Here is a 14,668-nt window from a genome sequence, read left to right on the forward strand (position 1 = left end):
GAGGCTGAGCTCGTCGCTGCCTCACCTCTCGTCTCTTCCTGTATTTGCAGCGGAGCTCCGCAAATTTGGCGATTTTTACTATACAAATTATTGGAATCGTACAGAAATGACAGTTATATCACAGATCAGTGGAAAAATCTAAATATTTATTTTATTTGATTATTCTTTTTTTTTACTTTTCGTAACAGCTATTTTCATTGGAGTTTGACAGGTGAGGCTCTGCCCTCCCCTGCCTCCCCTGACCGCACGTCCCTGCACCAAACCTCTGTCTAACACCAACCTCTGTCTAACACCAACCTCTGTCTAACACCAACCTCTGTCTAACACCAACCTCTGTCTAACACCAACCTCTGTCTAACACCAACCTCTGTCTAACACCAACCTCTGTCTAACACCAACCTCTGTCTAACACCAACCTCTGTCTAACACCAACCATATCCATAACACCAACCCTACCCCCAACCCAAGGCATCCTGTCGACATGTTGTCAGACGGGTCACTGAGATTCTGTGTGGACGTTCCAACGCATAATGGAGTTGGCCTTAGCAGGCCTCCAATGGGAAACGTGCCTCATCTACTTGGATGACGTCATTGTCTTCAGCCGATCATTCGAGGAACACATTGACCGATTACGTCAGGTATTCCTGCGGTTCCGGAACGCGAACTTGAAGCTCAAGCCGTCGAAGTGCCACCTTATGCAGTCGTCGGTACGCTACTTGGGCCACGTCGTCAGTGAGTCTGGAGTGGCTACAGACCCGGAAAAGACGGCCTGCGTGAGGGCCTGGGCTGTTCCCACAACGGTTCCAGAGGTACGCCGGTTTGTGGGTTTCGTTTCTTATTACCGCCGGTTCGTACCCAACTTCGCAACCATTGCCAAGCCCTTGCACGTGTTGACGGCGAAGAACCAGAGGTTTTATTGGGGCCCTCTGGAGGAAGAGGCATTCCAGCAGCTGCGCTCACGTCTGACAGATGCACCACCATTGGTCTTTCCGGATTTTGGCCTCCCCTTTATCCTGGACACGGACGCCAGCGATGTGGGCATCGGCAGTGTTTTGTCGCAAGTCCAGCAGGGTCGCGAGGTGGTTATCGCCTATGGTAGTCGCGTGCTTTCATCAGCAGAGCAGCGCTACTGCGTCACACGTAGGGAACTCCTGGCAGTCGTTCACTTCGTGCAGCAATTTCGACCCTACCTGTATGGTCGCAAATTTACGGTCCGCACTGACCACGCGGCCTTGCAGTATTCGCTCCGCATCGACCAGCCTTCGGGCCAGCTGGCCAGATGGATAGAGCGCTTGCAGGAGTACAGGTACCAAGTAGTGCATCGCAAAGGGACCAGACATGCCAACGCAGACGCATTGTCCCGACTGGCGCCCCAGGGCCCTTGTGCATGCACTACAGGCGGGGCACGCTGCAAGGAGGCGAGGCCGGAGGGGACAGTCATCGCTCCCGTACGCACGGCGGAGGACGCACAGGGTGAGGTCCAGCTGACCGACCACGACCTGGGGCTGATCTTGGACGATTGGCGACGGCTACAGCTGGAGGAAGCCCCACTGCGAACGCTACGCGCCTCAGCAGAGGCAGGGGGGGAGGAGTACATCGTATGGGAGGACCTCCTCATGCGATGGGACCCGACAGGGCGCCGACGATGCCTGGTAGTTCCGGAGTCGCTGCGTCAACAATTGGTTATGGACGTACACGGCCGCCAGCTGCTGCACCTGGCGGGGCGGAAGACACTGTACACATTACAGAGTCGGTACTTTTGGCCAGGTATGACCGCTGACGTGCATCGATGTGTCGCTACCTGCGTCGAATGTGCGCGGCGAAAGCCGCCACCCCGGTTAAGCCGGGCGCCCCTACAGCCCATCACGGTGACCAGGGTCAACGAATTGGTTGCGTTGGACATCCTGGGACCACTGCCGGTCACGCCACGGGGAAATAAATACCTGTTGGTCGGAGTCGAGTACTGCACGAGGTGGCCGATGGCGTGGGCCCTCCCGGACCAAACGGCACAGACCATCGCCGATGCCTTCGTGGGAGGCTATGTCCTTGATAAGGGGGCACCGGAGCGGTTGCTCACGGATCAGGGCAGGAATTTCTCCTCACAGCTATTGAAGGACGTCTGCTCTATCCTGGGCACTAAAAAGGTCCGAACATCTCCGTATCATCCCCAGACCGATGGGATGGTAGAGCGGCTTAACCGCACCATAGCGGCCATGCTGTCCCAAGTGGTGGACGAAAACCATTCCGACTGGGACCTCCACATTCCATCTGTCTTAGCGGCGTACAGGGTGGCCCCACACGCGGCGACGGGGTTCTCGCCGTTTTTCCTGATGTACGGACGGGATCCCGTTCCGCCTATTGAGGTGCAGCTGACGGACATTCCCGCAAGAGCCGATGCATGGCCGAAGGCACTAAAGACCTCCCTCATTTATTTGAGAGAGGCCCGCCAAGCAGCCGAGGCCGCATCGGCCACGAGCCAAGAGAGTAATGTACGGATACGGGAGAGGACAGTGACAGCCAAGCCCTTTAAAGTCGGGGACTAGGCATGGCTACACTGTCCTCAGGTGCCGGTTGGCCTCTCACCAAAGCTGCACCGACCCTGGAAAGGGCCGGTCGAGGTCATTAAAGCACTCCGACCGCAGTGCGTCCAGGTCCAACTGGGTAAGCGACGATGGTTTGTACACCCCACCCGCCTTAAGCCATACATCTCTCCACCGTCATCTTCACCAACATCACCACCAACATCACTGCCAACATCATCATCATCCCTACCCAGGCCAAGGTCGCCGAGCACCACGCGCCAACCGGCAGGGGGTTCGGTGCCCTGTGTTCCGTTGTCACCTACAGCACCCCATGTGAGGCCTGACGGAGCGGCAGCACGAGCGGGGGCCGGAGAGACAGCGGCGCCAGGCAAGGCGACACCGGCACCACCGAACCAGGGACCGCGACGAGAGGGCCTTCGAAGGAGGGGGCCGCCACGGTCATCTGCTGCCTGTGGATGTCCGGGCTGTTACGGGATGCTGGCTGGAGACCTGGGCAGGCCGCGCAATTGATTTCGTTGTGTTATGTTGCATTGTATGGTTGTGGGGGGGGGGGTAAGGGCTGTCGTCACTGTCAGTGGTGGGAGGCATGGGGAGATTTAAATGGTCCATGGGGGAGGCAGAACCGAGGACGGTTATTTTTTCTCCGGGGGGGGGGGGGGGGGGGTGATGTAGGGGTGTCAGGGGAAGGATTCCCACCAATAGATGGGTTAGTGGGAGGGGTGATCGAGGAGATATAAGGAGAGAACGGGCGGGAAGAAGGGGCCTTTGGCGGGAACGAGATTGGGACGGCTGGGGGACAGATGTGGATGGAAGGAAAGGAATAAAGGACGAGACCCCTGCAATCTGGTGTCGGCTCCTACTTTACAAGTCTGTAAATGCGATTTGTATCCGCAATGCGAAGCCTCACTCTTGCTTGCTGCGTCCAGAGTGAATACCACCCGGTGTCCCACGTGTCCTTGCGTCCCCCTCCACGCCCCGTCCTTAAGGGGCCGTCCATAAATGACGTCACGCGATTTTTGATGACTCTTGACCCCCCTCCCTCGCGTCACACGGCGTCACAAAAAGTCAGAACCCCCCCCCCCCCTCAAATATGACGTCACAAAGCTCTGCCCCCCCAAAACCATGTTTCCATTTTGAAAATAAAACACGCTTCAAATCGCTTTAAACTATTGTCATTGTAGTGCGTATTTAATGTGGCGCTGCACTCTGATGTTGTAGGAGTGTTGTTATAACAATTAGTGTTATAACAATTCTAAAGTTGCGCATTTTGATGTGACGTCACATTTCTCAACCCCCCCCCCCCTCGTCACACATCGTCACAAATATCTGACCCCCCCCTCCCCCTAGGTGCGTGACGTCATTTATGGACGGCCCCTAACTCCTGCTGTGACATGATTGCTTGTGGCAGAATTCTGTTTCGATGTTGTATCAGTTTCTGCTCCCATTGTCACACTGCGGTCTCGTGGAATAACAACGGGCTCCCTTCGACGACAATGATTCTTGTCGCGATCGTCGTATTTTGCGCCATCGCCGCCTCTAGTGGCAGCTGTGGCGACGCGTAAACTAAAAACGGCACTTTTGTTGATTGATTATTGATTATTATTATAAGGCCCACTGAGCTGTACAGCTCTTTTTTAGAAGCGACCTGGCCACAAATGAAAGGCCAACGAAGTGGCTTGTCGTCATGCGGAAATGTAGAGCAGCCAGATCAATTCTGAGCGCGTAATGTTAATCGTAAACGTGGAGGGAAAACCCCGAAGCACCCGGAGAAAATTCCACGCGGCCACGGGGAGAAAGACGTGAACTCTAAATATACAGCAGCAGCAGGCGTGGGGATCGAACCCGCGACCTCCTGTGTACCAGGCGAGGTAGTGAACATCTGGCTACCTCGGATTGACCGCTCCACCGCCCAGCCCAACATTGATCCACAGGGGCTGCTCATCAAACCCAGACCGGCCCAGGGTCGATCTGTTTAAACGGATGCTGCCTTGATGCTGGTTGGTTCGCAAGGCGTACTGGGAGGGTGCATGATGAGGTCATATTTCAGAATCAGAATCTTTATTTATCCCTGACAAATCCGATGAGCTATAAAGCTCTGTTGCAGTAGGGGCGGGTCGGTACGTTGCAACAACAATCAATAGAAACAAACGATTTGAGTGCAAAGGATATGAAAGGAATAAGGGCCTATAAAGCAAGAGTCGTTGATGTATCCCTGATATAGCAAGGCCCGAGGTTCTAAAATATGCCATTGCTACGTTTAAAAAAAAAACATTGGCTTGGTTCACAAACTCATTAACCTAATTATCCATCTACACGTAGACTTCACCGCCGACTGAAATGCATGTCTGGGAATCGACACCAAATGGAGTTTGGACTGAACTTAAGATGAACATTCAACAGACTGGAGCATGATAACGACATCATTTTCTAAAACACGTGATTTGTGATGCAGAAGAAGACCGCTTTTCTGACTCGTACAGCCCAAGATCGGAATGAGCTCCCCCCACCCCCGTGATGACGAGGCGGATGATGTTCCAACCAACATCAACGTTTAAAAACAAACATTCACATTTGTGATTGAGAATAAGCTTGAGCCGCGATAATTTTTGCTCCCTTTTAATTTGTGATCAAATTCGTACAATGTGAATTTTTGTTTCCCACCGGGCAGTTGTGTCCCATCGTAGAAGGAATCAAAGGACTGGACCTAACAACTATTCGCAGCTTGAGCGGATAGTTGTTAGCTCCATGTGCGTTGGGTCTTATTCCACGTGCGGGGTCTCGGGCTCCGAGCGCCGAGCCCCCACAGCTCCAGTTAAAGGTCGCCCCCGAGATCCACGCGGCGGGTTCGACTCCAGTTAGGCGACTTGGGTTTGGAACCCCCAAGCCAGAACTCCATCTTCGCGGAGCACAACCGAGCCCCTGGGAGCTACGGGGGCCAGCCCCCGCGTACCTGTGCTCACCTGAGCGGCCCTCCAGCGTCACCGCGGCCACAGGTGTGAGAGCTGATGCTTTAATGTGGTGCCGATCATTTTTTTCTGACATTAATATAAATTCACATGGGAAATAACAACACTGTGCTGAATGTCGAAACCATGTAGAAAACCAATTCTGCTGAAATTATACACTCCCAACAAAAGGCCATGTGGCTGATGGGGTGGGTAGGGTACACCCCCGTGTAGGTATCACGTGAAAAGACAGATGTGTGGAGGAGGCGACTCGTCAGCTTCTATTATTTGTGTTGACTATGATTTAGGGTTGGCAGTCGCTTCTGGTTTGCTGAGCTCCGGCAGTGGCGCGTTCCAGCTCCGGATACTGCATATTTAAAAACCGTGACACGTCATTCATAATTCTACCTCGTTAAAGCAAACGTAGACGAGGCTGATGCTTTGTTTTCTTCCAGCGGTGACCCCGTCAGGCCCCACAGCGGTGATCTCCAACTGCAGATGCTGCGAATGGTTGGCACGGCTCGCGAACGCACCTCCGATTAGCACGGTTGGCTACGTACGGTGCGAACGAAGTTCCAACATACACGTGGTGCTGGTGATAACGCCACAGGACTGACGAATAGTCCGTGGGCCAGAGAAGATAATGGCACCACCTCAAACGTAACACAACTTTAGTCATGCCCCTTGTAAATAAAAACGACAATTTTTTTACATTTAAGTTTAACACGTAGGCTTTTTATTATTATTTAATTTAATTTTACAAGGTAAGGCCCACTGGGAAAAATAACTCTTATTCAGAATCGACCTGTCCACAATTGATGGCCCAACAAAGTGGCTTATCACGCGGACATTTTTCGCAGCCAAATAACTCTAAACGTACATGGATTCTAAACGTGGAGGGTAAACTCGGGAGGACCCGGAGAAAAATCCACGCGACCGAGGGGAGAAAATGCAAACTCCAAATATACAGGTGTCAGGGTCGGGTTCGAACCCACAACCTCCTGTATACCGGGCGATGGAGCGAACATCTCACCACCAATAAGAGTGGAGTTTTGGATAATGGTTTATCACATAATTCGCTGTTATTGGCCACAACGAAATTCGAACCACTAAAGCTATGCAACCTCAGGCGGTACCAGCAAAATATTCCTCTAGTATAAATACATATTCGGATTCGAATTTGGCCTGGGCAAAATATCAGCATCTTACAGTGTGGTGTACATGCTTCTAATGTTGGTAGAGCAGTAGTAATCCCGTTACAGCAATTGTGTTAGTTGTAATCAAGTCTTCATTTCAGAAAGACCAGAAAATGTATGTACCCGGTACACCACATACAGTATACCCTCTTCATATAGCTGTAACTGCTATCCACGTGCCGACTCTGTTCTACCATACAGCGACCCGGAAAAGTGCGAAAACAAGCCCCCAGCAGTTACACATTCCTTAAGATCAGAGGGTAAATTCCGGTTCTTTGTTTAGAGTTGCTGGTTTTTAACATATACATGACCGAGGATCATTCATTAGCACTTTGGAGACGAGAGATTAATCGGAGTCAAGGGTGGGGTGTGAGTCAGGAGTGATGGATGGATGAGAGGCCGCACTCATTACACACAAAATGCTTGCCACAAATGGACCACAATGCCTTGCTAATCTCAAGGGGCATAAACTAGCACGCGAACTCCGGTCATCCTCGCAGTGGCTTTTGGCTAACCATCGAACAAAGACGGTCACTGCATCGCGCCCTTTCAGATGCGCTTCTGCGGCCGTCTGGAACGCTCTTCCTTCCGATATTCGGAAGCCACTAAAGCGACGCACTTTTAAATCTAGAATGAAAAAATAAATAATATTTTAGAACTGCTTCTTGTTTTGTTTGTTGTCATTCCCCCGCACATCCGATTATCACGGTTGGCTACGCACGGTGCGAAAGAAATTCAACATACTTGTACGTACATACATCCAAAACAATAAAAAAAAACAATTGTAGCATTTGAGCACAGGCGTCCCAGATGAATGCTCGGAATTTCGTGGCAGGACGGGATAAGCAATGCACACGCCTGGAAGAGAACGTGGCAAAAACGGTTGTGCTGCGTGAGACATGTGAACTTCTTTTGCACCGTACGTAGCCAACCTTGCTATCCGGTGGTGCAGGAAGGGAGGAGCGGCCGACTGCCAAGACCGGGATCGGGAGTGGCCTCGACAAGTCCGATAACCCAAGGGGCAAGTCCAGGAGATGGGATACTGCTCGGGCAAAACTTTGGGAGGTTGCAGGTCGACTGTGCAGCAGCTGCGGCTTCTGTCATGATTACACCTTCTTCATCTTGAGTATCATTTATTCGCAATGTATTTTAGCCGATTGACAAGGCAGGTGGGTGATGCTTGTCCTGTTCCGGTGCAAGAAAGTTTGGCCGAGACTGGATAACCGGCACCACGTGATTTATTACAGCTTGTTCCACGGCTCTCTACCTTTACTCAATTCCATACATCGCTCGTATTTCTCTCAACACAGCCCTGCTCGTTCACAAGCACCCAGCTGTCATGTTCTCACGGGAGAATAAGAAAAGCCATGAATGCTGACAGGGCTGGATGGGGGCAAACGCTTACTCCATGCAACGAAGTAGAATGGAAGAAACTGCCTTTTCCTATCGAGGTTAAACTTAATCTATCTCGACTCTTTGGTTCTTTCGGTAAAGTCACGTGGGTATAAAATAAAATAAATCACGACGTTTCGATGGCAACACAAGCGGTCGTCTTCAGGCAGAAAAAATATAAACTGCCTTCAAAATTATATTTTTCGAAACGTCATTTCTTTTATTTTCTAGCTACGTGACTTTACCGAAAGAACCAGAGTATGGATTCCTGCAGTCACGAAAGCTTCAAATCAAGATTAATCTCTTTACCCAAACAAACCATGTGTATATGTAACATGTATAAAACATGACTTTCCCATTGCAATAAGATTAACCTTTCCTCAGATAGTAGACCCCCCTCCCCAGTTTGGACACATCACATCACGGTACTCAATCCTCCTGTATTTCGGTAGTTCCAGCTGCGGTGAATTCAATTGGGTGAGCCCCCACCCCACACACAACCGGCACGTTGTTAACGCGTGGCCCAAGTGCCCTGTGGAGGGGCTCAAAAGGTAGCATCAGAGATTAAATGTATTATAAAAAGGCAAAAAGAATAATCTAAAAGCATTTTTTTATTTTACCAGGTAAGGCGCCACTGAGCCACACAGCTCTTTTTCAGAAGCGACTTGGCCACAAATGACAGCCCAACGAAGTGGCTTATCACGTGGAAATGTATAGCAGCCAAATACTCGAAACGCGCGTTAATTCTAACTGTGGAGGGGAAAAGCGAAGGACCTGGAAAAAATCCACACGACCACAGGGAGACACACACACTCCAAATATACAGCAGGCGTCAGGGTCGGGATTGAACCCACGTCCTCCTGTATACCAGGCGAGGTAGTTAACATCTCGCCAGTGTGGCGCCCAAACCATGATAGCTAAACAAAGAATATAGATTTAGCACGATACGATAAATAACAGGACTTCTTTCAGTTTTAAACTTTTATTGTTAATCAGCATTAATTAAAGACTTTGCAAAATAAGGGCGTCAGTAGTGACCAACTTTGTTCAGCCCTACCCCATAATACCTTAAGGGCATCTACCAAAACCATGGTCCCTGTGTATGCGAGTGAAATACGATCCTCCAATAAAATGTTAGCGAGCACCTATTAAGGCTTGCATGATTAACACAAGGGACTAGTCATGTCACCAGCAATATAATACAAAAAGATGACCATGTTATTTTATAACGGAAAGTCCCAGAGTCTCGAGAGCTTCTCCCGGAGGCTCCTGCGGGGGCTGTTTGGTCACTCCCAATTATGGGCGTCTTGCAAGGTGGGACGAAATCAAAAGACCCATGGCATACGCGGGGATACAACACAACCCTCGCTGCTGCACCGTCACACCGCATGGTCGCCCCGCAATTCTTGCAATGGTTTCTCAAAGCACCAATTTGCAGGCATGTGGCAACATGCCAGGCCCTGGCAGCCTTTGTCTTTCCCAGTCCTGAAAATAACACTGTGGCACTGGCCATTTATTTGTGCTGAACTTACCGAGGAATGCTCATAGCCGAGCTTTCTATGTCAACCCTCCAACGGGCGTGTAAATTGTGGAGCAGTGGTTTGCATGACAGTGCACGCGGTGCTCTGCAAAGGTCAGAACTGATGAGACAAAGGAGGGTGGATGTGGTCCTTGCCATAACACCCCTGTTGGCCCTTCATAGGCACTCACTAACAATATGTGCCTGGATGATGATATGTAAGGCTAAATTGGGGATAAAGTAATATTATATGCGTCCATGTCTTTCTTGGCAACATTCAATTTTCCCATCGAACATTCTGTAACTTTCGGCACTTTTGAATTCACTTTATTATATATATTTTATAAAGCCAATGCAGGAACAGCAGCGCTACGTTTGGGACTTTGTAGATTTATAAACGTCCCATCTCATGTTCTGCTGCATACAGTTTTGCGGACACAAGCAACATGAGTCCTGTAGATAAAAACCATAGAGAGTCAAGCTTGCCACGTCATTTAGAAAATGTGATCCTCTTGACTTTCCCGGGACTAATTCGCGACAAACACTGAGTTCGATATCTCGGTGAGCGGGGCGCAACAATGCGCACAAAAACAAAAAGCTCACTGGCAAAAAACACGTACCCATCCCAGCTCTGCGGTTTGCAAAAATAATAGGCACCACGTGTGCACCTCTCACCCCGTACCCAATCACCCCCCCCCCCCTTACTCACTCTGCCTCTGCACTTTAAAAACAGACAAGAGAATAATAACACAGAGTTATTAAAAACTAAAATACACAATGCACTCCTGTACATCCATTCGAACAATGAAAGGGCCTGAGAATGTGTGGTATTTTATTATTGAGTCGGTGAGGATTTTCAAGCCGTCGCCGGCGCTACTCCCACTCCGTGGTGCCAGGAGGTTTGGCCGTCAGGTCGTACATCACCCGAGAGATGCCCGGGATCTTGCGGATCTCCTCGTCCATTTTGTACACCACCTGCCGGACGGACGTCCCACGTTAACCGTTAAATTAATGCTGCTAAAATGGCAAAGCGCACACACACAGCTGTTCACACAATTTAGCGTCTAAATGCAACCGCGTCTCAAGATGCTTCACAGACACAGTGGGCGTGTTTGATTTAGAGAGACGGTCGGTCATAGGCAGAGGTAAAGATGTAGGTCTTGAGCCTGGACTTCGACAAAGGGCAGGGGAGTCGACAGATGGCTGGAGGAAGGGAGACCATATTGGCAGCAGAGGAGGATGAGCAACCTTCCAATGAGTGGCCACTGTGGCAGAACGATTAACTCACAATTGTAAAGTCGCAACTCTACTCAGGCAGAGATGATGCAGTGCCTTTTCCTCTATTGTAGCCAATGGGCAGCTGCCTCCAACTGAGCCTTTTCCATCGAAGCTGATCTTGAAACAGCTGGTACCAGTCATAGGCAAAGTCTGTTCAGCTGCAAGTCCTGCACCACTATCAGCCCATCTCCTCTGTTGTCCTTTCGCTGCACCTCTGTTTCACAGTTGGCTACATACGGCGCGAAAGTAGATCAACAACATACATATTTTACTTAAATGTTAAACATGATTTAATATTAAGATAATTGATTTTAAAAAATGGTAGGGAAATGGGTCACGATGGATTGTCTTTGACTACAACATGTGCAACAGTCAAACTGTTATTGTCAAAGAATAACTCGGGGGGGGGGGGGGGGGAACTAAATAGACGCAACTTATTCCATCACCAAATATATTTAAGTAATAATTTGTTGGGTCATCTTGCTGTTCACCTGCTGCTGTGTTTGTGTACAAGTAGCTCTGCGTGCAACGCGGCCCTCAAACTATTTTGACCAAAGACAAAAAAAAAGTATCTTCTTCTTTGAAAAGTTGCCGACCCCTGCTCCAGCCGTGCCCACACCCGTTTATCCCCCCCCTCTATCCCGCCACACAGAAGCTGCTCGGGCACGCGGTGTTTACTGGGCACGCGAGTCGCACAACTCGGTCCGCTCTTCACGATCCCACAAAGGGTGCACACCTCCTCAGGCAGGTGCTTGCCGGGCAGGGCGGGCGTCCCTGTCATGAAGTCGTTGGTGATGAAGGTGCGGACGACCACCGAGTGCTGGCACGAGGGCAGCTTGAGCAGCGGCTCGCGGTCAAAGTGCAGCGGCACCAAGATCACCGGCATTTGGCTCAGCTTGCTCGTGTAGCCTGCGTGGAGGCACAAAGACAAAGATCCACCCCCCCCCATGTAGCCTTAACAGACTGTTGGGGCAAGTGCTCTGAGCAAGCACCTACAAATGTCGGCACTGTGGCACACGAGGGGGTGGGGGGTGGGTGGCCAGGATCGCAGCTGGCCGCCTTTGTCTGCCCAGTGGCAATGTTTACACACTACATCAGGTACTCGTTTGAGGCCGAGCCGACCTGGGGGAGGCCCAGGTCCAGTAAAAATATTCGCCGCCGTTATTGATCAGAGGCACGGCGCACACACACAAGCACACACATTGAAAAACAAACACCCATATAAACACGCACAAATACATGTCAATAATCTCCCATATGCCCACTTTCTCTTTTGTTTCTTTCTTTCGTGCCATAAGTTTGCATTATCATTTGGCTGCCCACCACTCATTACGACTGCTACTGTTGTATGATTAACTTCTTTTGCACCGTACATAGCCAACCGTGCTCATCGTCGGTGCTGTTATTGGACCCATCTACTTCTGTTCTTCCCTATAAATCTTTTGTATAAACAATTTTTTTTTTACCAGGTAAGGCCCACTGAGCTATACAGCTTTTTCAGAAACAGCCTGGCAACAAATGATAGCTCAACAAAATGGCTTATCATGTGGAAATTTACGGCACCAAATAATCTAAACATACATACTCCAGCCCGTATAACGGCCGTTGTGCGTCCAGCAAGATGCCCCACGCCTGCACACAACCCGGCTTCACGCTCACCAGACTCCCTCAGGATGGTGTGCGCCGTGTGGTCAGCCTGCCGCAGCGTGCTGAGCACCCCCGAGGTGAGGTAGGTGGGCGTCACATCCGTGGGTGGCTCCCTCACCTGATCCCCCATCACGCACACCACCCTGCCCACGGGGACACAACGACGATGATGGGCAGCGAGCACATTGGTCAGTGGCGGAGGGGTGGGGGGGGGAATGGGTAGCGAAGGAAAACGTGGAAAAACTCACGGCCTGTCCAGTCGGGGAGGACTGGTCAAGGACTGGTCAAGGGGCGCCACAGTGGCGAGACGTTAACCACCTCGCCTGGCATACAGCAGGCCGTGGGTTCGATCCCAACCCTGACGCCTGCTGTATATTTGGAGTTTGTGTGTCTCTCTCCCCATAGCCGCGTGGATTTTTCTCCGGGTCCTCCGGTTTTTCCCTCCACATTTAGAATCAACATGCGTTTAAGATTATTTGCCTGCCATAAATTTCCACATGATAAGCCACTTCGTTGAGCTATCATTTGTGGCCAGGTTGCTTCTGAAAAATAGCGATGTAGCTCAGTTGGCCTTACCAGGTAAAATAAAAATAGATAAGTCACGGATCAAGAGGTCATATCTACGGCCAATCCCGCTGATGCCACCGCACCACACAATCGCCTTTTTGTCTTTCTGCCAGACCTCGTAGTTGTTGCGCTGTTAACACACCCAGTACCTCGTACTTGTCCACTCTTATAGACTCATCGGTACGACCATCTGGCTTCAGGCGACTTTGCCACAAAGCATTGGGCCCTCAGCACGACCTCAATTGGCAGGGTTCATAGCACAGTTTGCTAACCACTGCGTCACAGCTTCCACCTATTTCATATATCAGAATAAGAATCTTTATACTGGAGGAATCCGAGGAGCTATAAAGCTCTTTTGCATAGATGTGCAGGAAGGGTAGGTTTATATAAACTTAAAACCAAACTTATATATATATAGGCTCAGTGAAACCCAACTGCCACTATATTCTCAATGCAGCATGGGGACAAAAAACTAAATAGGATCTTATATTTTAAACGAATCGTGACCGTGAATCGCGACAATTCACCCAATCACAGCTGGGGGGAGGGAGGTGTTATTTATTAATTCACAGTAACAGATTGGCACATGTATGCATGTTGAATTTTTTTCGCACCGCACATAACCAACCGTGCTAATCAGAGGTGCAGAGATATCCCCTATCCACTCCTGAGCCTCACGCCGTCTGCCTAGCAGCCAACGGCACGCACGGGAGTTCATGATGAAATGGTGCTAGTGTGGAGGGGCCCGTGTTCCTCACCGGTTGATGTTGTGGCATATCCTGGGGATGAGCTTGGCAAGGTATAAGAGTGACTTCCAGTGCACGGGGCTTTTGGAGGAGAGGCCGCACACGTAGCTGTAGGTGCGGCAGTCTCCCTGCATGTGCGAGCACGCACGCCACAACCAGTTAAGGCCAGGTGATCGTCGAGGTCATCAGAAACGCTGGCAACGATGCCACATTGTAGGGTTGCGTGGTGCTGCGTAGCTGGTTGGACTCTGAAGAGCGCACCTATGAAGCAGGTATTCATCTGTCAGCAATTGTGGATGCAGTTAACCCATCGATGGCTCATCTGTCTTGAGTAATGCCATTATTTATCCAGGATGCCACTACCCTCTTGTGGTGGCAAAGGCTCCTGTAGGCCTAACTACCATCGGTAGTCGTAGGATACTCGCTCCCACTAGGCTACACCAGGGCCCCAATAGCCACCAGTCTCAAAAGCATAAAAGATTTATGACGTTGCCCATCATGTTGTTCCATGCGCCAGTGCCCACGTCAACCACACAACACCGCCGATGCCCAATCATCACGCTAAATCGAAGTTTAATAAAAGGCTCCTGTGCTGAACCGCATCAGAACATCACACGGCAAATGCGTCCATCTCTTACGCCGATGTGCAAATTAAGACGAGCCAACAGTGCGTCTCCGGAGTGACTAATCTCCAACCATGGACCACATAATACCGCCAACTGCCCCATTCGGTCATTCGCCAGCAGCGTTTCAGATATTTACCAGGCTACTCCTTAAACCGTCCACTACTGGATCACTCACCAACCTCCCCATGAACACATAATATGTATTTGGA

General features: G+C 50.4%; 1 protein-coding gene across 3 annotated transcripts in view; it reads right to left on the minus strand.

Annotated features, from left to right (window-relative positions):
• Positions 1–6,382: 6,382 nt before the first annotated feature.
• The window catches only part of GMPS (guanine monophosphate synthase), a 36,881-nt gene continuing 28,595 nt past the window's right edge, over positions 6,383–14,668 (minus strand). For 2 of the 3 annotated variants that reach the window (XM_061565926.1, XM_061565927.1), the window contains 4 exons: positions 13,846–13,961; positions 12,533–12,663; positions 11,610–11,782; positions 6,383–10,570 (listed from right to left, as the gene is read on the minus strand). In XM_061565926.1, the coding sequence (XP_061421910.1) occupies positions 10,469–10,570; positions 11,610–11,782; positions 12,533–12,663; positions 13,846–13,961 (522 nt within the window). In that variant the 3' untranslated portion in view covers positions 6,383–10,468. The remainder of the gene's footprint in view (positions 10,571–11,609; positions 11,783–12,532; positions 12,664–13,845; positions 13,962–14,668) is intronic. The other variant, XM_061565925.1, reaches the window with a different exon arrangement.

Source organism: Lethenteron reissneri, chromosome 36, assembly GCF_015708825.2.
Source record: "Lethenteron reissneri isolate LAM-NWPU_2019-01 chromosome 36, ASM1570882v1, whole genome shotgun sequence".
Classification (NCBI taxonomy): domain Eukaryota; kingdom Metazoa; phylum Chordata; class Hyperoartia; order Petromyzontiformes; family Petromyzontidae; genus Lethenteron; species Lethenteron reissneri.